This window comes from Haliotis asinina, chromosome 11 (assembly GCF_037392515.1).
Source record: "Haliotis asinina isolate JCU_RB_2024 chromosome 11, JCU_Hal_asi_v2, whole genome shotgun sequence".
Taxonomy (NCBI): domain Eukaryota; kingdom Metazoa; phylum Mollusca; class Gastropoda; order Lepetellida; family Haliotidae; genus Haliotis; species Haliotis asinina.
The window spans coordinates 41,230,550-41,253,509 of NC_090290.1; the positions used below are offsets into that span (position 1 = coordinate 41,230,550).

Here is a 22,960-nt window from a genome sequence, read left to right on the forward strand (position 1 = left end):
TATCACCTGGTATAACCTTGTAAATACGATTCAACTACGACTTCCGGTTCTTTCCCACGCTTGTTTTGGAAAGCTGGTGTATCTTTAAAAATACGTGTGAGTCTGGTGTAGTTGTTAAAACATCATTTAGTTTTAATCCATAGTATTCTCATATGTATCTGTTCCTTATGCTTTTCGAATTCACAGTTGATCGTCCTTCTTATTGTATTCTGAACAAAGAAATACATGCATGTGCGGTTTTCGAGCAACCAAGCAAATGAATGGAACTTGTGGCCTACGAAAGAATAGTTTAGTCCTGGGGTTCTGTGAAACATGAGCCTAAACCAGATTGATTTCCCCCATCCAACTGTCGTTTCTCCACATAACTTCCTCTCAAGACTATAAACCTAAAATTGTGACTACTGAGCCTATTATCTTTTAGTTCAGCAAGCTAAACGTCGTGTCGGTGTATGCCTTGGCAGGAACACGACGTTTAGCTTGCTGAACTAGGTGAATCTAAATGATCTCGATGTTTGATTTTGATTTAATCAGATATTTCTGATTCTTGATGAATCTAAATGATGTTGGTGTTATGTAAAACTTTCAACCAGATTATCCCTTGTTGAATGTTGACTAATGCTCTTTGTTTTAAGAGAAATACATTATTGTCTGCGCTGAAAATGTTTTAAAATGTAATTTCTTTGGTGATATTTTGAGTTACACAATGTGTTTCACACTTGGCGTTTGACTTCTTTTATTAATGGTTAGGAAATTGTGTTGCCAGCATATTCAGGCAATGGAATGTTTGTCTTTGGTTGCTAAGAATTGAAATGTTGATAGGATCCAATTATGCAAGAAGCATGAAAATAATTAATTGTTGAAGGCTGGCACTTTCCCACTTGTTGACAACTACATGTCGCCGAGTTGTTTCACTAACACTAGGGGTTGAGCAACCATGATTGAAAAATAAAGCTTTATAACATGGTAATCTATTTCTTGCTGCACTCGTGACTAACATGTTCATTCCTCAATATATCAGTTGTTTCAGCTTCTGTGAGATATCTCCAACATGGATGCAGATTTGTATGACGAGTTTGGCAACTATATTGGCCCTGAACTAGACAGTGATGATGATGACGATGATGATGAAGATGATCGTGATGATGAAGAATACATGGACAGAGATGTGAGTGAACTTGATAACAGAAGGGGTTTATGTTGAACTTGAAGGTGTTCGTATTATGAACATTTGTTGCATTAATTCTTGATAATGTTGAAATTAACAAAATATAATCACTATACAATAATATTATTATGAGTTGACGGTATTTGTGATATAATGAAAAATTTGTCACATAAGAGGTTTTATTAATGTTAATGTCTGTGAAAGTATATTGAGATAATGCTTTTAATTGATATTGTTGACACTAAGAAGACAGAAAGTAAAAATGCTAACAATCTTGAAAAATGTGATAGTTGATCCATATTGTCGATTTGTCTGAATTTCCATATGATGTATACAATGCAAAATGGTAATGTTATTTGCCCAGGATGATGACGATGGTGATCATGATGACATGGATGACCAGCCAGAGATGGCTGTGGTACTGCACGAGGACAAGAAGTACTACCCTACAGCGGAGGAGGTGTATGGGCCGGATGTGGAGGTGCGTACAACTGTACCTATTATAACAGTAGAGCCAGTGATAAATATTCATATTTTTTCGGGTGGGGGGGAAGTAATTCAGGTACCAGAGAAGCATTAGGGTAGCCTAGTAGTGAAAGTTTTGTTCATCACAAAGCAGACTCAGGTTTGATTCCCTTTATGGTTGCAATGTGTGAAGCCTATTTCTGGTTTCCCCTCAGTGATATGGCTGGAATATTGATAAAGTGACATAAAACCCAAAACACTCAGGTCATCGATGGATGGACCCTGGGGTTGTTGGGCCCTGTGTAGGACCAGGTATTCACAGGACTACAGGTACAGGTGTTAAATAACAGTACACTAAACCTTAGTGTTTACCTCACAGATTGCTAATATTTGTGTTTACTTCTGACTTTTGTGTGTTTTAGTTAAGACAATTTCAGCATTTGTATGAGCCAAACGTTTTATATGTTTGTGCTTGTTCCTAAATAATGCAATTCGAAGGTTCCAGTAAAACACACCTGTGAAGATCTGGGTAGAATTGATCTTCAGCAACACATGCTTTTCATAGGAGCGTTCGAGTGGTCAGGCTTACTGACTTGGTTGACATGTCATCAAATCCCATTTGGGTAGATCATTGCTTATGCTGTTGATCACTGGATTGTCTGGTCCATATCTGATAATTTACAGACTGCTACCATATAGCTGGAATATTGCTGAGTGTGGTGTAAAGCTAAAATCAATCACTCATTCCGGTAAAACATTGCCATTCAGACAGCTCATCAAACCTGGAAAGGATATCCAGGTAGGATTAAGTGGTGGGGGTGGTGACCAGGAATCGTGTTTTCACTTTCAAAGCTGATCCTAACCATAACTAAATACTATTCATCCAAAAATGAATTAAATATGACAAAGGTTTTACCTTTTCCATCTGACTAAATGTCTGAAATTGTCTCTGTTGTCAGACTATTGTACAAGAAGAGGACACGCAACCTTTAACAGAACCTATCATTGCTCCTGTGAAGAAGAAAAAGTTTTCCATGGCTGAGCAAGATCTTCCAGAAACTACTTACAATATGGAGTAAGTCTAGGAATAGATTTGTATGAAGTATTTTCAAAGCCAATTGTTTGAGTCTGAAGAAAATTCTCCCCCAAACCAAAATACTGTTCGTAAGTCAGAATGTAGATATTTCTTTGATATCAGGAAAGTATATTTTCATTTCATTTTTTATATTTCTGTGACTGCTGTCTTCTCTATGAGCAGATGGATTATCACCCTCTGTCTTAATCTTTACAAGATGACTTCATGTTGCTTATCATTGTAGGTTTCTGGCTGATTTGATGGACTCTCCAGAACTGATACGAAATGTCACACTTTGTGGACACCTCCATCATGGAAAAGTAAGCAGCCTACTTCAGTTCATATTCTCCCTGCTGCGTCTGTTCATGTTATCATGGAGCTGTCATAGAGCTTGTCTTTTAAAGAAAGGGTAGTCTAGTGGAGAAAGCATTCGCTCATGCTGAATACCCAGGTTCAGTTCCCCTGAGTACAAAATGAGAAGCCTGTTAATGGTGTCACCTATGTTGATTTTGCACGAATATTACTGGAAGTACCATAAAACCCAACTCACAGAGACTGAGAAAGAGAACTTTGACAATGGGCCGTTTTCTTTCTGGATTATTAGCTATTTTCTGAATTAAGAATGGGCCACTGCCCTTGCATCCATAGTAAACTTCAAAATTATAATACGCCCTTTTTCATTCCATGCACAATGGACCATGGCGCCTGCCTTTCCCAATACCAGAAGTCATTCACTCTTTTAAAGAAAATATTGATACAAATGTGACTTCTGTACAGTTTTGATGCTTTCGCGTAAACTCTTATCCGGTAATGTAATGTCCTTTTGTCTCAAGACGTCGTTCGTGGACTGCCTGCTGGAGCAGACACACCCCGACATCCAGGGCCGAGCAGACAAGGATGTAAGTTATCTGGCTTCCAAGGCCATGCTTTTTTTAAAATTTGTTTTATGAGTAAGCCACCTTACAGATCTAATTAATATTAGGAAAATGCAAAAGCATGTTAAAAAATAATCACCTGTTGATTTCTAGTAAAAGTGTAATATACTGTAGCTGTCACTAAAATAGTGCGTCAAAAATGCGAAAAATGACATTATGCACATCAATGGACACCGTTGACAAATTGGGAAGTGATGGCATGAATTAATGAAGTCAGCATGTCTGACCACCAATCATGTTACTTGACTCAGCAAACAGGGCTTCATCAACCCATACTTGCCACAAAAAGATGCTATGTTTGTCACAAGAGACGACTAATGTCACCAGGTGGTTAGGCTCGTTGACTTCCTTGACACATGTCATCAATTCCCATTTGTGAAGATCGATGCTCTTGCTGTTGATCACAGGATTGTTTGGTACAGACTCGACTTTAGCTGGAATATTGCTGAGTACAATTTAAAACTAAAAACACTCACTCACACACTATATACGACTCTTTCAGCATGCATAAAGATGTCTAAGCTGAATCTTTCAACCACGTTCAACCAGAGAATTAAACTAATCCTTGTTTTTCTGTTTTCCAGATGCGATACACTGACACTCTATTCACAGAGCAGGAGGTATATATGAGACACATTTATTATACATGACTGCATCACTGGTTATGATTGTTAATTAATGACGAGAAGTCAATAGATCATAAAATTCAGTAACTTAAACGTTAACAATCCAGATGTATACACACTTTCTCTTATTTGTAATAAGACTTTGTGGGCGGTGAGGTAGCCTAGTGGTCAAAGTGTCCACTTGTCACCACGAAGACCCATGTTCAGTTCTGCTCATGGGTACAATGTGTGAAGCCTATTTCTTGTGGCCCCTGCTGTTATATTGCTTGAAAATATTGCTAATTTTTGGTATAACACTTATATCCAACACATGTACAGTTTTGGTATTTAGGGCATGTCCATTGTGATTGAAATGTGAATAATAATGGATAATAACTTGTGTAAATTCTTACAATGCTATAGTTAAGATGTGTTTTTGTTATCAGCGGGGCGTCAGCATCAAGTCGACGCCCATCACAGTTGTGATGCAGGACACAAAGAACAAGTCGTACTTGGTCAACGTCTTTGACACGCCAGGTCTGTATGGCTACCAATGCCATTGGTGTAGAATGTAACGCTTAACATGTCACATGGTGAACATATGTACCCAGGACAGTGAAACAAGTGAAAACGATGCAGGTGGATAAACAAAACATTATACGTCATAGAGATACAGTGGAACAGTCAAATCAAGACTCTCTGTAAACTGGTTTTGTTTATAGTCCAGACTACCCTCTGAGTCCTGGCAAAGCTGTTTGCAATTTATCATGCTGTATGATCCCGGATCTCTCTCTTACAAATTAATGAGTAAAAATTCAGTCCAGACAATCAACTTAATATGAGAACAATGTTTTGTAATGCAAATGTAGCTTGCTAAAATAATAGTCCATTGAAGAAAGATCACCATTACTTCTGTTCTGAGTGGTTAATTAATTCTGTAAACAAACATTTGCTAATGTGACAGGATAAAATCAGTGTCAGTTTGAAGTCCTGTAACTGATGCATTCACTTGATAGTTATGTCAGACCGACCTGCGAAACATCATGGCATGTCTGTAGTAACATGAAAAATTTTACCTATTGAGATTGTTTAATATTCTGGACAAATGAGTTAGTCCCAGGCAGTCAGTAATGTCAGGGTTAAATGTTAGGTTAAATGTGATTGATTGTTAGCTCTGAAGATTTAGTTTTCTTTTGATTAATTGTTTTGAGAACTGATACCATGAAAGACGTTAATGTCATCATCTGCTAGAATCGTAGTTAAGTGGGCCTTAATTTTCAAAGCGCTCTTAGCGCTAAGATAGAGTAACTGCCATACATTGACAGTAACTTACAACTATCTTAGCGCTATGAGAGCTTCAGAAATTAAACCCTGATGTTGACTAGTTTCTGAGTGATTCAAGTGTTAATTATTACCATGTAAGTATGTACCAAGAAGACATTTAATTTATTACCTCAACACGTTTGCAGGTAGCTTTTTAGCTGGGGTATGAAGTAAGTGTCCAAGTATTAACATAGCTGGTAGTTGCAAGTATGATGAAGCCAGTATTGACGGGTGCAGTGTTTAGTACCTAGAGTGTCCAATGGGATAGCCTAGTGGTTAAAGTGGCACTGAAACCTGGGTTTGATTCCCCACTTGGGTACAGTGTGTGAAGAACATTTCTGGTGTCCATGATATTGCTGGAATATTGCTGAAAGGGGCGTTAAACACGGATGTCATATTATGGTCAGTATGAGCGAGGGGACGGGGTAGTAGTATTGGAGGGAGAGGGGCATGCAACACTAGTTTGTTCATACATGTCACCTTCATGTTTCCTGCAGGACATGTGAACTTCTCAGATGAGGCTACAGCTGCCATGAGGCTGAGTGATGGTGTCGTCATTTTTGTCGACGCTGCAGAAGGAGTGAGTTGATGGTTACCATGAATACTGTTTAAATGATTCTTTCAAACAAAGTTATCAAAAATATTGCCATTGATACCAGATTCTGTAACATATGATTTAAAGGGGCACTGATGCGGAGTGAATAATGTTTCTCGCCAACAGTCTAATTACGAAACCAAACTGCAAATTTGTCCCGACCGTGACAAAGGGACTGGGCTCCAGTCCACATTAGCTGAATTTCTTCACCTAAACAGTCAGGAGGCCGGATGCCCATCATATGCCATTATTTTAAAATATCAATGGTATTTTCTGTCTGATCATAACAAAATATCCCAGCAGTATAGTTTCGGATGCTTGGGTGGTATAGTGACTGATCCAATGTGATCCTATTGCTGTTTTTTTAACCTCGACATTTAATCATGTTGTGTGAAAATATGATGTCTACAGGCACGTAGCAAGCCATTAGTTTCGGTCCGAAAGGTTGCAAAGCTTTATATTCAGACAGTTTTGAGTGTTGGCCCAGCTGTGATAGCAAATATCATACGTAAATTTCGGTAACTATGGTAGCTACCCTGGTTTATTATCTATGACAATAAAAACACTCAGCTGATTTATTTGAATTCGTAAACTAAAAACAATGACTTTGCCATTGGTAGAGAAATCTGAACATTTTCTTACGTCAAAAAAATGATTACAGCTATTTACCCAAGTACACAGCAAATGCCTGTAAGTATTTCTTATTTAAAGAAGTTCCACTGCTATCCTCAAAACAGTTTCGGCCCATAAGTATTTTTCAGGCTGCATGCGACACAGAGATTACATCTTCCCAGTGCTGTAACTCATGTGTGATGGTGTAAACCTACACATGCTATTTGTCATCATTCTCTTGGTGGTCAGTTAATGAATTTATAACAGGTATAATTAGTGGTAATTACTTAGATGGCAGACATCATACAATCAGTTGCCAGGTGTGCTATCTGGGTGACCCATGAGAGGTTTATCAGGTTTTCACCAACGTGAAAGACGTGAAACGATGTGTTACTTTTTCACAAATTAGACTGTTGTAAGACACACGACACAGAGCAGGATTATTTACCAGCTGCAGATGAATGGAATATCGTTCTTTTATGTGGATATTGATGGATACATTCCTGAACAAGGTATTAGCCTGACATTGTTGCTATAAAATTAGTCTGTTTTACATTCATTATTTGCATTTTGTTTTAATTTACTTTGTTGTAGCATTCAGCAGAATCTATATGACAGAAAACACACACTAGATCGCGTATGTGTGTGAAATAAGATCCACATTGGTAATCTATACAATGCATAAATGTTGCTGTCATGTTAGAAATTTATTATAAGTATAAGCAGACCGTGTGTTCTTTTATTAATTTTCAAAATCATGACAATTAACTAATTACGGTTATGAGACAAAATACAGAGACGTACACTGGCTTCATTATTTTTCCATCCTAACAGTTTTTTCACCATTTCTACCACTGGCAGATGATTAACCTTCAAAGTGTTTCATTTGTTTTCATAATACATTTGTAATGAAGTAAAAATGACTTCACCTTAGTTGATCTGTCTATAATTAACCTCTCAGTTGCGCATACGGACTGCGCAACAGAGGTCATGAACCAGTCACGAATTTTGGGATATCATCCGGGTACTCACGGGAGAAAAACAATAACAAAAGTTTACAGCAGTCCACAGAAATTGCTCCGCATCAGTGCCCCTTTAAAGGAGTTGGTTTATGGAATTGATTGCTGTTTGCACCAGGTGCGACCTGACATAATTACCAGGCAAAATCAGGTTGCCCCTGCTGTTGAAGATAAAATTAAGTGCTTAAGTTTTGGTATGGACAATTTGGGACACCATTATAACAAAATTATTCGAAGATCATTTTATCATACTTTATATCATTTCATGACATGAACAGTGACTCCTGTGAAGATCTGAGTTACATTTGATCGTCAGTAACCCTTGCTTGTTGCAAGAGCTGACAGTATTGGGTGGTCAGGCTTGCTGACTTAACACATATCATTGCATTCCAAGCACCCTGTTCATCACTGGATTGTCTGACTCGATTATTTACAGACAGCCATCATATTGTTGAATATACTGCTGAAAACAGCACAAAACTAATGTCACTCACTCACTCACTCTTTTTCAATCGCTTGTTTGTGTAGTCATCAGTGTCAAGTCCAGCTGAAATTCACTGAACAGAAAAAACGTACTGAAGCTGATGTAAATATGAGGATGCACTTACCAGTTTCTGGTTGCACCATTGCAAATTCTAAATGATGTAATCAAGTCTTTTCAGATGGTACTTTTTGTCTCAAATATGCTTTATACTGTCTTTGAAACTGCACTTTTTGGTAATGCCCCACTAGTTCTTTTGAAAGTACATTTTCGTCTTGAAATGGTGAACAGTGTCTGAAAAAGATTATTACTTGTAAGGTCAGAGCTTGATTTAGTGCTTTGATGCTTGCACTGGTGCAACCCAGTTGTGCACAATGCAACCTAGTTATTAGCCTAACTTGCACCAGGTGCAAGTAAATTTTCGAGTGGGTTAAAATCTGCATAAAACATCTAAATATTTCCTTATATGTCGCAATAAGAGCAGTGGAACCCGAATTTTGTAGGTGCGACTAATTTTCAGGTTGCACCAGATGCAAGTAGGTCTCTTGAAACCCTAAAGATTTGTGGCTAAACTTTTGAATGAACCATGTGACTGAAACATTTACATCCAATCCCTAGGTGATGTTGAATACGGAGCGGCTTATCAAACATGCACTCCATGAAAAACTTGCCATCACCATATGTATCAACAAGATTGACCGCGTCATCCTGGAGCTAAAACTGCCCCCTACTGATGCCTATTACAAGCTTCGCAACATCCTGGATGAGATCAACGGTATCATCAGGTAGGAGAAACCCTCATATAGGAGGGCTCAGATAAGAGGGAACCGCATCAGTGAGGTAGTGGTTAGAGACCAGAAGGTTGAGGGTTTGATCTCCTGCCATGCCATACCAAAAAATGAAAATATGGTGCTTGATCCCTGCCTGGCACTCGGCATTAATGGGTAAAACAAAGACTGGTCAGCTTGGTGTCAGTTTAATGTGTCTGAGTGAGATAGCACTATAAAACAAGCTTGAGTCACACAGGCATGCATGTCATCATATGAGGGAAATATTCTTAAGTACAATATCAAAGCCCATTACACCTCACCTCAGCAGATCTAATACAGCACCCAGATCGTGTCCCCTGTACTGAAACACCTGAGGGGGATGGAAAAAATTCTTGAAGACAATTTTGAACCTCCCACTTCACCTCACCTCATTTCACCTGAGACATCAGTGTTTTGAATGGAGTTCATTTGCTTATTGTAGTACAAAGTGTAAGAAGATTATTTTCAGAGATGCTAGCTGTGCAGAATGCTGTGGTGATGGTGTAGGAACCTGTGTTGAAGAATGTGTTGGTGGTCGGGCTCAGTTTTCCTTGATCACAAGCAGAGAGATATTGACCCCAACCCCAACCCTCAGGAAAATTCCTGAATATTTCTATCTTAGGGAGCTCTGACTCCTAATTGCACCTGTTTGGTGTTTGCGTGGACACAATGCGTGAAGCCCAATTCTGATGTCCCCACCATGATATTGCTGAAATATTGCTAAAAAACGATGTGAAACCCAGTTTACTCGCAATAAAATATAAGTGTCAAAAAAAGGTGTCCACAGACAATCATAGGCAGAGAACTTTCAATGATATTTTTTATGTTTTCTTATATCAAATGGAAAATATTGAAAATGTTTCTGGAAAAGAACTTTGTGTCATGTCTTTTGTCATTAAGTATGTCAACACCTTTGGCTGGCCATGTGTTGAAATATCTGCCATTAATTTACATGCTGTGTTACTTAATGCTGCTCTGTCTATCACACAGCATGTACTCAGAGGAGGAGGATGGACTGATGATGTCGCCGTTGCTGGGCAACGTCTGCTTCGCCAGCTCCTACTACCGTTTCTGCTTCACACTCAAGTCCTTTGGCAAGATCTATGCTGACACATACGGTGAGTTGAATTCTATATTGCGTGCCCATAGAAGGAAATTGGGAAGAGTCATCTAGTCCTAAGATCCATAAACCTACTCATCTTGATTGGTACCATTATCAGTATAATACAAGTCACCACTACAAAACCATCCTACCTTCAGATTGATGTTCATTATGTCAGTCACTGGTTTGTCTGAAAGACGCTCTGTCGTTTAGACAAAACATATTTACTACTTGCCATGCTTTGATCCACATGTTCCCAGTTATGTGACTATGAACCCTCTAACACCTCACAGGCATCTTGGGTTATCTGGGATAATAATATATCATATTGTGGCACTTTTAGCATGCCCCTCTGTGGTGCTCATTACAGATGCCCTTGTTATTATTATCATCATTCTATTTTGACTTTCATCTTATTCATGATCATATCTTTATCCACATTTTTGTGAACTTTTGCTAGCGTTTGTACATCTCAGTACCCTACTTCATCTCATTATGTTTGTATATCTCTGTATCTTACTTCATCTCAATTATATTTGTACATCTGTGTATTCCAGGGGGCATCAATGAGAAGGAGTTTGCTCGCAGACTGTGGGGAGACATTTATTTCAACAGTAAAACGTAAGCTGCAGATGTCTCTGTCCCCCTTAAAGAGGCAGGCCTAAAGTGATCTTTTGCACCTGATGCTTGTCGTAAGAAATGAAATTGTGCAGTCAGGATTGCTGACATGGTCGACACATCATCAAATATAATGTCATTGTGTAAATCAATGCTCATGTTTTCAGTCACTGGACTGTATTGCACAGATTATTAACAGACAACAATTCTATAGCTGGGTTATTGTTGAGTGCTTCGTTAAGCAACAAACAACACCAAAGTGAGTCAGTTCAGTTTATGCCATACTCGGCTATATTCCAACTATATGGCGGTGGCCTGTAAATAATAGATTCTGGACCAGACAATCCAGTGATGAACAGCATGAGCATGAATCTGAACATTTGGGAACAAATGACTTGTCAGCAAGCCTGACCACCCCATCCCATTAGTCACATCTTACGACAAACATGGGTTACTGATCAATTCTAACACAAACCTTCACAGATCCAACTCGAGATGGGATGTACTCTATAAAAGTTTCAACAGAGACACATGCTTTGCGTGTTTGAAGGAATGTGCCTATCTGCTTGCTGTTTTGGGAATTGTTTTGTTTCAAAGATTGAAAGAAAGCACTGCTGTGGATGACAGTGAAAAGATGGGTTGTTTTGGGTTTTTTTTCAAATATGCTCAAAAAGCATAGATGCTGTAAATATATGCGCTTTGAATTATTAAAAGTGCCATCTTAAGTCTGCATATGAAGATGCACTTTTTACACTATGCTTGTCATATTTTAAGATTTAAGAAACAAACTTACTAATATATTTACACAGGAGGAAGTTTACAAAGAAACCAGCCCACAACACGTCCCAGAGGAGCTTTGTGGAGTTCATACTTGAACCCCTTTACAAGATATTTGCCCAGGTATGGAAGAAAAATCATTGAACAGACGTGTCCCTTATCAGTAAATATTTTAGATGTTTGTCATCACCCTTGTTACAAGATGGCCTCTAGGTCTTACATGTTCATATCACATTGAAATTATATCAGGCAGCAAAGACTCACAAAAGAAGAGATTTAAAGTAAAAGTGCAAATGAATTTACTCGAAAGTACAAGCTAAGTTGGGTTTCTTGTAATAGATATATGTCCGAACATAAATCATTATTAAGCGTTGCACATGATGAACATGCCATGCTTACGTTTAAATGCTCCTCAGTCACATGACTCAGGAAAGTACTGTTGAATTAGATAAAACCATAGATTTCAACTTAAATTGATATTCTGTGCTTTGAAGAACCCATTTTATATATCCATAAATGGGCATGATGGTCCAAATTCAATTTAGTAGAATAGGTGTATACATAGATAACACATGTTTCTGTATGTAGTGAAGTGTTCGTTTACCACTTACCATGAATATTTGTTAATTGCAAACAGATTGTCGGGGATGTTGATGAGTGTCTCCCGCGAGTGTGTGACGAGCTCGGCATCCACCTCACTAAAGAAGAGCAGAAACTCAACATCAAACCTCTGATGAGACTCATCGGACGCCGCTTCTTCGGAGACTTCACAGGTACCGGATGATAGCTGATCATAGGAAACTGATTCTCTGGTTTCAGCAGATTCAGCAAAACTCATAGATGAGTTGGGCACTGATTTCAGAAGACATGTCTTGATACCGATAGGAATTGATTTCAGACTAACTTGGATTGGTGTACTTGAACTTGTTTCAGACTAAGCTGGGATTGGTATAATTGGAACTTGTTTCAGACTAAGCTGGGATTGGTATAATTGGAGCTGGTTTCAGACTAAACTGGGATTGGTGTACTTCAAACTGGTTTCAGACTAAGCTGGGATTGATGTACTTGGAGCTGGTTTCAGACTAAACTGGGATGGATGTACTAAGAACTGGTTTGAGACTAAAGTGGGTTAGATGTACTAGATATTGGTTTCGGCCATATGAAGCAGAGTACATAGATGTGCATGGCTTTTATTCAAAGAGGCAAAGTAAAAATGCACAGATATAGCAGGCACTGCTTTTACAGTTCTTCTCCAGACTGGGAATACAACTCAAGAAATTGGTAGAAATTCCATGGCAGCTTATAAAGTCATGAGTGTAAACCAGAAATAGCCATTTACCTGTCAATGTTTGTTTCAGGTTTTGTTGATATGTGTGTGGAGCACATCAGCTCGCCCGTCCAGAATGCGAAAAGTAAAATCGAACACATCTACACTGGCCCAGCAGACTCTGAGCTGGCAGAGGAAATGTCTCATTGTGACCCAGATGTAAGCAATCTTTACTTAAGTGTAGTTTCAACTCCAGGGGCCCGGCAGTATCTTTTTTGGATATTAGGATCCCTCCCAGTTACAAATCATAATAATGCTGATTGACTGCCACTTTTAACATAGCTGAGGCAGTTGGTAGCCTAGTGGTTAAAGCGTTCGTTCATCATACTGAGGACCAGGGTTCGACTCAGCACATGGGTACAATGTGTGAAGCCCACTTCTGGTGTCTTCCTATAGTGATATTGCTGGAACTAAACTCACCCCCACATGTGTGTCATGTGTCTCCAGGGCCCGTTGATGATCCACACCACAAAACTGTTCCCAACGTCAGATGGTACCAGCTTTCACGTGTTTGGTCGAGTGTTGAGTGGAACTCTCTACTCCAACCAGGAAGTGAGGATACTTGGAGAGAACTACACACTACAAGACGAGGAGGATTCACGTTTCGGACAAGTCGGACGTCTTTGGATTGCTGAAGCAAGGTGAGGTGACTTCAGATCAGGACTTCTAGGTTAGAACTTGTTGTAAGGAATGTAGTCTCGCTGATAAAAGCAGCTCTATGTATCAGATGATGAGAATCGGTATTAATAACCTCATTTTTACCTCCCCATGTGCAGCCAGATCACGTGGGTACTATATGTGAATCAAGTATCTGTTGTCCCCCTCCACGATATTGCTATTGTTAAAAGTGGCTCGAAACCAAACTCATAGGTTATAATACCACCCTGGTTACAACACCATGAATCCATCAGGACAAATGGTGGCATTATACCCAGGGTAAACTCTAAAATTGGTTTATTTCATTGAAAATTGTTATGCTATACAACACCTGCTACCTGCTATTCCTTCCGTGAGATATCATCATCCCTGAGATAAGGCCTGATGTTAAACATTTACAAGCTTCGTGCTTAAATATGATGTGTGTGTGTGTGTTGCAGGTATAAAGTGGAGGTGAACCGAGTACCAGCAGGGAACTGGGTGTTGATAGAAGGCATCGACCAGCCAATTGTGAAGACCTCCACCATCACAGACACTTCCAGTAACGAGGAGGTATGGAGTTCCAGCGAGAAATTTGTGTGATTTAACTGTACTCCAGAACTAGTGTCATCCATATTCAACCTGTGAAGGTCTGAGTTGAAACTGGTCTTCAGCAACCCCTGCTTGTCATAGGCAACAACTATCAGGTTCAGATGGTCAGGCTAAATCATTTGGTTTTGCGCATGTTATTGTATCATAAATGTATTGATCAATGCTCATGATGTTGATCACTCACTCACTGCAACAAAATGTAGCTCTCACGTTAGGAACAAGCAGAAGAGCCTGGCTAGTTATCCCACCCTTTATTTAACTCTCTGTTGTCTTGTAGGTGTATATATTCCGCCCTCTCAAGTTCAACACAAGCTCTGTGATCAAGATCGCAGTGGAGCCAGTGAATCCGTCTGAACTGCCAAAAATGTTGGACGGTCTGAGAAAGGTCAACAAGAGTTATCCCCTCCTTACCACAAAGGTAAGCCTGTACCTGCTCTGTCAGTTCCCTAGTTGAAAATGAACGATTGCAAGTATATATGTATGAATGTGCTATTAATGATAATAGTGCATTTCTTTACCACTGTTTGATGTCAGAGTATTCAGTAAAATTTTATGAACCAGGTTGAGGAGTCAGGTGAACACATCATCCTGGGGACTGGGGAGCTGTACCTGGACTGTGTGATGCACGACCTCCGCAAGATGTACTCCGAGATAGGTGAGTACAGGTTGCGGTGTGGGCCAGAATGAATACTTTCCTCATCTCACAAAGGGGAAGAACAGATCACTTATACATGTAAACTAGTTCCCAGTTCTTTCTTGTGCTTTTGTCTCAGTCTTTTCTTAAAGGAAATGCACATAAATTGAATTTTGTAATTAATGGAATGTGAATTCTGGCCAATGGTTTCAAGTATCAGGTCATCCAGCCTCAAAGACCACGATCCTCCTTGATTTTAACCCTATGGGTATGAATTACCATCAGCTGTTGTTGTAAGTGGTAAGGAGTGGTGGGGTAGCCTAGTGGTTGAAGCGTTCGTTCATCACGCTGAAGATGCGGGTTTGATTCCCCACATGGGTACAATATGTGAAGCCCATTTCTGTTGTCCTCTGCCATGATATTGGTATATTATTGCTCAAAGCAGTGTAAAAACATACTCAGTCACTCTTAACTGACAAGTTCAGGTGGTCACACTTGTTTGCATGTCATGTCTCAATCAGTTATATTGATACCCATTTTACCAGTCTTATGAAAAAGTTAGAATTGACAAAATAAGGGGTAGAAAATATTGCTGAGCATGGTAGTGAACCAAACTTTTTTAAACATAGACTGATTATAAGGCGTTGAGATACACATATTGACAAAATATGTAGAAGAGATTGTTGTCACCTCAGACATCAAGGTCGCTGACCCGGTTGTGTCCTTCTGTGAGACGGTGGTAGAAACATCATCACTCAAGTGCTTCGCTGAAACACCCAACAAAAAGTAAGGCACAGTTTGTGTTCACTGAGATCACTGTTTAAATTGAATTTCAAACATTTGTATGCTCTGATGTTTTGACCATTTATTGATGCTGAGAAAGCTGAATAAGAACCATGCTACTTGATATGTGTTCAATGATGATGTGAATTTGCAGTAGAATCTCTAGTGGCCCTTTACTCCATTGTCAGTTCCCAGTGAGGGATTTTACCCATGAAGTTCTGGGATAGAGCTGACCATCAGCAACCCATGCTTGTCGTAAGAGGCGAATAACGGATTCGGGTGTCCAGACTCGCTGACCTAGTTGACACATGTCATCTTATTGTAAATCGATGCTCATGCTGTTCAGCACTGGATTGTCTTGTCCATACTTGATTACGTACAGACTGCCACCATATATCTGTAATTTTTACGAGTGTAGTGTGAAACTAACTCACTCACTCAAAGGCGATTCTGGGTTAAACGTTTTCCCCAACAACTGGTATAACGAGATGAATAACTGGATAATATTGTCCACCTCCCTGACTTAGTTTGCAGAAGGTAATTGTATCCCAGTTGTGTTGATTGATGCTCATGATGTTAATCACTGGCTCAGACAACGATCCATTGCCATATGGTTGGAATATTGCTGAGTATTGCTGATTGCAATAAAAGATGGCAAGTGGTATGTTTAATTCACACGGTGAATTCTGTGTGAACCCAATTATATTGTCTTTGTATTTTCAGGAATAAATTGACAATGATTGCGGAGCCCCTGGAGAAGGGGTTGGCGGAGGACATTGAGAATGAGGTAGTGCAAATCACATGGCCCAGGAAGAAGCTGGGAGAGTTCTTCCAGACAAAATACGACTGGGATTTGCTGGCTGCTCGATCTATCTGGGCCTTCGGGCCAGACGCAATGGGGCCAAACATTTTGGTTGATGATACTTTGCCATCTGAGGTAAGTGAATGTTGAAATGTATTAGGGTGTCACTGTTTAGTTTGAAAGATATGGAAACAATTAAGTTGTTGAGAGAGGAAGTTTATAGAAGAAAACCAAGTCATAATAAGATAATTCCTTATTGTTACTTAATGCTATGTGTGTGATGTTTCCAGGTGGACAAGTCAGTACTGGGTTTGGTGAAGGACAGCATCGTGCAGGGATTCCAGTGGGCAACAAGAGAAGGGCCACTGTGTGATGAACGTACGTAGATGTCTTCTGTTATCAGCTCTCAATAGCCAGTTGTACAGATTTCTGTGGAGAACTACATGTCATGGTTGTGTATTACTCATGTCATGGTGCTGTATTACCCATGTTGTGGCACTGTATTACCAATGTCATAGTGCTCTATTGCCCACGTCATGGTGCTATATTACCCATGTCATGATACTGTATTGCCCATGTTGTGGCAATGTATTACCCATGTCATGGTGCTCTATTGCCCATTTCATGGTGCTATATTACCCATGTCATGATACTGTATTACCAACATCATGGTGCTATATTGTCCATGTCATAACACTGTATTACCAATGTCATGGTGCTATGTTACCCATGTCATGATACTGTATTACCCATGTTGTAACACTGTATTACCAACATCATGGTTATATTACCAATGTCATGCCACTGTATAACCCATGTCATGGTGGTTTATTACCCATGTTGTGATACTGTATTACCCTTGTCATGGTGCTATATTACCAATGTTGTGGCACTGTATTACCCATGTCATGATACTGTATTACCCATGTTGCAGCACTGTATTAATGCTGTGGTACTTTATTACCAGTGTCTTGGCGCTGTATTACCCTTGTCATGATACTGTATTACCGTGTGGCACTGTATTACCAATGTTATGGTGCTGTATTACCCATATCAGGATATTTCTGTTACCTACATCACAGCACTACAAATACCCATGTAAATGTTGACCCTGTTGTTTCAGCTATCCGTAATGTGAAGTTCAAGATCCTGGATGCCATGATTGCCGGGGAGCCGATACACAGAGGTGGCGGTCAGATCATCCCCACAGCCAGAAGAGTGGCCTACTCTGCCTTCCTCATGGTCAGTCTTTGTGCTGGACACTCAGTGTCTCTGTAATCAAACCTCTGTCTAAAGCAGTGCCTTTGTAATCAAACCTCTGTCTACACCAGTGCTTGTGCAATCAAACCTAGTCCAAACAAGTGCTTATGATCCATCCTCAGTCAATACTTGTATGTTTATAATCCATTTCCTACCTATACCAATGCCAGGTTCTTGTCTGTAGCGGTATCTCTGTAATCCAGCCTCAGTCTATACCAGATTCTGTGTACTCCAATATCTGCCTGTGCCAGATTCTGGGCAGTCAATCCTCATTCTCTACCAGCGTCACTATAATCTATCAACTGTCTTCAACGGTGTGTCCTCTGTATAAACCAGTCAAAACAAATTTAAACTGTATTCTGTGTCTCTTCTGGCAACCTAGTATTCTTGTTACAGTATATTAATAGAACATACCCTCATTGCCTTATGTTTCTGATCATCAGGCCACACCACGTATGATGGAGCCCTACAACTTTGTGGAGGTGATGGCGCCTGCTGACTGTGTGTCTGCTGTGTACACAGTGCTAGCAAAGAGGAGGTAAGATTTTCTTTTCTGGATTATACACAAGCTTATCTACCCTTTACCGTAATGGATGTGTATCTGCCATCATACAAGAGACAGACGAGCACCTGTGACTCTTGCTAATTCGGTATGTCATGTAATGTCAATACAATATTGTATTGTGATGTTCAATTCCAGTATCTCTATGCACAAGATTAGTTACATTTAGAGATACATTGGTGTAAAGACATGTGAATTGTAAAAGGACCTTTCAAGACCCAGTTTTTGAAAGGACAAGGTATGATAAGGGTGGTTTTTGGCCCACGAACAGAATTGGCTGAAAACATGTTATTTATTTAGAGACAAGTTAGCTTTGCATAAAAATGCTATATTTTTATATGTTCTGAGGTGTAATTTTTCTGCAGAGGGGCCCAAAATGGGTTTTATCAGTTCCCATGAAAAATAACAAGAAGTCTGAAATATCAGTGTGCCATAATGGCTTATTTACAACTGTTATTTTATTTACATACAAATTACAGCAGTTTTATGACAGGTAGTCATGCTGAAAAACATGTCAAAGTCAGTCATAATGTTTTAACTTCAAGGGGCCCAATTAGGGTTGCAAAACATTGTTAATTCAATTACTTGCCAATTGTGTCCCCAAAACTCAGTCATTATCCACAGCATTCTTTGCAAATGTAATCCATGGGTCCATTGTACAACATGTAAGCATGATAACAATCATGTTGCACTAAGAATCACAGGGGCCTGTTTTGGGTGAAGCTTCATTTTGGGCACAGCTTCATTCTAACTAGTAAGTGTTACAAGTCAGCATTTACAACCAGTTTTAGCAAATATACAGTTAACATCTCAATCATCATATGTTATTACAATAGCCAACCATGTTGCACTAAAAATCACAGGTCTTGACCTCAAAGGGGCCCATTTTGGGTGAAATTTCAATGTCAGTGCAGGTTCATATTAACACCACGCACATGTTAAAGTCAGTATTCAAAAGACTTCACAGAGTAATTATTCACTACTTATCCACTTTAAAGATATAAAACATCCACTATTACTCTTCATTCACACAGTCATCAATCTCAGTATCTGATTCACTCTCAAGAACTGCAGTATTCAAAAGTGTATAAACCTAAAGTAGATCAAAATGTATAAAATATGAATTTAAAATATTGGGAACAAAGGCAACTAGACTGACTTGAAAAGGCAAATGGTCAGTGTCTTAACAAAAGATTCACATGATGTTAATTAAAGCTTGTTTCACAAGTGTTGTAACATAGATTACCAAACTTAAGAAAAAAATTACAATATTTGGATTTGATGTGAAACAGTTTAGTTAAACATTGTAGACTTGATAAACAAACTTTGAAAAAAAGAAAGAAGAGTTACATGGATTTGAACCTGCATGTCTGATAACAAAAGAAACCTCCAGTCCACTATTGCAACCATTAGGCTACATATTCCTTTGCCTCCCACTGTGAATTTAAGCTTATATATTACACTTTACAACTATGTATGACTTGACGTCTGCTTGTGTTCATCACCTGCTAGACCTTGATACAATGTTCTTATTCTAGCTAAAACATCCTTCTCATACAGTTAAGTGTAGTTATTTTGGTTAAATGAAATCTAATATGTCATTGGAAACATCAAGGTACATAAGTTCTTGGAAAATGCATATGTTTATACATGGCAATCCTGTTGAATGACAGTGTTATTTTGACAGTGACAGGTGACTCAAAGGTGTTTGATACACAGATGATAGAAAAACTATGATCAAATTCTTACATAATAACAAAGATTTTCACCTTTACAGTGCTGCTTGATCATATTTTGAAAATCTTCAGACATCTTCTTACTTTTCTAGCAGAGACCAACAACCAAACACCAATGTTTACATCTCATAAATCTGCCTTGTGGGTGCCTGATGATATTGAAAATTTTAATAACGATGTTTGACATGTGTATTTTAGAGCACAAAACCATTCAAAATATAATGTATCATGGCACAGATGTGTAAATGTGATGGATTGTTTTTAAAGATGTTAGTTTATGTCAATGTTTATTTTTTTAGATGTTGTATGGGGCAATTTCATAAACCAAAAAAATGTACTTTTTTAAAGATTTTGATATGAGCAAAAGCGTGACCCACTACAAATTTTTAGGTGTACATTCTAATTTACTCGCTTCATATGTGGTGAAAAAATTGGGATGGGTCACGCTTTTGCTCACACTTTTCTATCACTCTGAAAATCAGAAAATGTAGGTTTCTAGAAGATATTGTAAAATATGTTAACTTTGAGGTCTTCAAAGAGGAAAACTAACAACACTAGAAACATAAAAATGCAATTGGAGGTAACTTCAACAATTAATTTAGCTCTTTTTATGCTAAAATTATCGTGTTGTAAAATTTTGATAATCATGACATGTTGTTGGCCAATAAGGGCCTCTATCATACCTTGTCCTTTCTAGTTCTGATTGGCTAAAAATATCACAATCAGCACAATATCTCAAGCTTAGGTCTTTCTAAATATAGGTGGGATGGACCAGAGACACGGGTCAAATCCCAACATGGGTACATGTGTGAAGCCCATTTCCGGTGTCCCCTACCATCATAGTACTGGAATGTTGCTGAAAGAGGCGTAAAAACATTCTTACGCACTCAGTTTCTAGAAATTCAACATCAAGTGATTCAGGTTAGTGAAATTTTCTTATTTCTGTTCCAGAGGTCATGTGACCCAGGATGCCCCTGTTCCTGGATCTCCGCTGTACACAATCAAGGCTTTCCTCCCCGCCATTGACTCATTTGGTTTTGAGACCGATCTGAGAACACATACACAAGGCCAGGCTTTTTGTCTCTCGGTCTTCCATCACTGGCAGGTAAGTCCACTCAAGGCAATCAACAGAGGGCTTATTGAATTGACAAGGGTCAGTGGGCACAAGGCATCACTGGAGACTGTTAGCTAGGGGCTATCACTGTGTCTAGTCGACCCAAGAAGGTCTGGGTTGGAAATGGTGTTCAGTAACTTAAGTATATTGTAAGAAGCAAATAACGGGATGGAATGGTCAGACTCAATGACTGGGTTGACACGTCTTGATGTTGATCATGGATTGTTTGAGCCAGACTCAGTTAAATACAGACCGCCTCCATACAGCTAGAATATTGCCGTGTGTGGCTTTAAACAACTGATCTAGTGAGTGTGTCAATCATTAACGGCATTCTTAGCAGCAATCATAGCCACCTTTATTAAAAGTAGTATTAGCACTAAGGTAATTGTAACTTCTATACCTTTACATGGACTTAGCGCTAAGGTTGCCTTGTACACCAACACCCAGAATCATTGACTGATAGCCACCAGAATATCATTGTAAGAAGTTCAGCAATAGCCCCATGTCTCGTGTCAATATTCAGATCGTGCCTGGCGATCCCCTGGACAAGTCCATCATCATCCGGCCCCTGGAACCACAGCCTGCAACTCATCTCGCCCGGGAGTTCATGATCAAGACACGGAGACGCAAGGTGAAACAGACTTTTGTCCTCATATACTAGGAAAATCTTGTGTAGGATATATGGAATCATGTTTCTTGAAGAACTGCAAAACCTCTTCCAGAATGTCCCCAGTTCTTCCTTAATTGTCACATATGTCTGGATTGTCTGGTTGAGACTATTATTTACACTCCTCTGCGATGTGGCTGGAATATTGCTGTGTGCGACACTAAACACCAAACCAACCAACCAATCTGTTTGAGGTTTGCATATAGAACTCTATTTACACTATTTGCAATTGAAACACTGGAGATATTCCATGGCTTTGAATGATCTGATAACAAGATATTGATTGTGAATATAAAACTCTTTGCAGGGTCTGAGCGAGGATGTATCCATCAACAAGTTCTTCGACGACCCTATGTTGCTGGAGTTGGCCAAACAGGACGTGATGCTGAACTACCCGATGTAGACCAATCTCTCCCACGATGCAGAGTGTGCACAGCCTCAGAAATGACGTTTTAATGTTAGTCCAGAAAACTATGGAAACTTTTCATAAAAGATAAACGAAAATGACAGTCGTTCTCAACACAGTTTAGAAATTATCTGCTCAACACGTCTTACGGATACTGTCCCTTAGTACCTTGCGATGTCTTTTGAATAATACTATCATAGAACAAAAACCTTTCAGCAGAGGAGCAGTGAGGTAGCCTAATGTTTATAGGGTTCACTTGTCACACCTAAGACCTGGGTTCAATGCCTCGCATGATTACAATATGTGAAGTCCATCCCTGGTGCCCATCTCAGTGATATTACTGGAATATTGTTAAGGCATAAAACCATACTCACTCGCACATAAAAATAGACCTTTTTCAGCATTGATCTGAGTTTCTCATGTCCCTATGAAGTTTTGAGCAGTTTAGATTAATTGTATCATGGATAAATCCATATCTGACATGGAATTTTGAACCAAACTCAGATATTGAGATCATGAAACTTGGAATGTGTTGACTTTATATATGTACTATTGTGAAGGCTGTGGCACTTTGTGATGAGGACAGTGAATGACTAACATCGTTTAGTAACAATTGTACATAGCTTGTGTATATTACCTTCGTCATTCACATCTGTGAATAAATCATCCATGGTCATTTTCTATTGGTGTAGACTTTCAGAATAACACATTTTGTGTAATATTAACTGTGAATGATAAGGAACCAATGAGACAGATTCATTCCTGTTTGTGTTTCAGTCAACACTGAAGGTGTATGATATATGTAAAATACACGAAACAATAAAAAAACTGAAAATTGTA

General features: G+C 39.1%; 1 protein-coding gene across 1 annotated transcript; it reads left to right on the forward strand.

The window, feature by feature from the left end:
• Positions 1 to 10: 10 nt before the first annotated feature.
• Positions 11 to 22,960, forward strand: LOC137256579 (116 kDa U5 small nuclear ribonucleoprotein component-like). The gene is made up of 27 exons (XM_067794449.1): positions 11 to 96; positions 1,019 to 1,165; positions 1,530 to 1,646; positions 2,590 to 2,705; positions 2,950 to 3,025; positions 3,539 to 3,604; positions 4,225 to 4,260; positions 4,692 to 4,782; positions 6,066 to 6,148; positions 8,894 to 9,060; positions 10,075 to 10,202; positions 10,744 to 10,807; positions 11,614 to 11,704; positions 12,219 to 12,354; positions 12,940 to 13,067; positions 13,356 to 13,549; positions 14,006 to 14,117; positions 14,434 to 14,574; positions 14,718 to 14,811; positions 15,486 to 15,576; positions 16,297 to 16,510; positions 16,666 to 16,753; positions 17,499 to 17,617; positions 18,079 to 18,173; positions 20,885 to 21,038; positions 21,571 to 21,678; positions 22,022 to 22,960. Exons 2-27 carry the CDS (start codon positions 1,049 to 1,051, stop codon positions 22,115 to 22,117), a joined length of 2,922 nt encoding a protein of 973 aa, XP_067650550.1. The 5' UTR covers positions 11 to 96; positions 1,019 to 1,048; the 3' UTR covers positions 22,118 to 22,960.

Bases quoted from the DNA above. Each gene is read 5' to 3' on its own strand.
- LOC137256579 (XM_067794449.1), top strand. From the start codon at position 1,049: ATGGATGCAGATTTGTATGACGAGTTTGGCAACTATATTGGCCCTGAA. The intron at 3,605-4,224 runs GTAAGTTATCTG...TCTGTTTTCCAG, and splicing joins AGGGCCGAGCAGACAAGGAT to ATGCGATACACTGACACTCT. The intron at 10,203-10,743 runs GTGAGTTGAATT...TGTGTATTCCAG, and splicing joins GATCTATGCTGACACATACG to GGGGCATCAATGAGAAGGAG.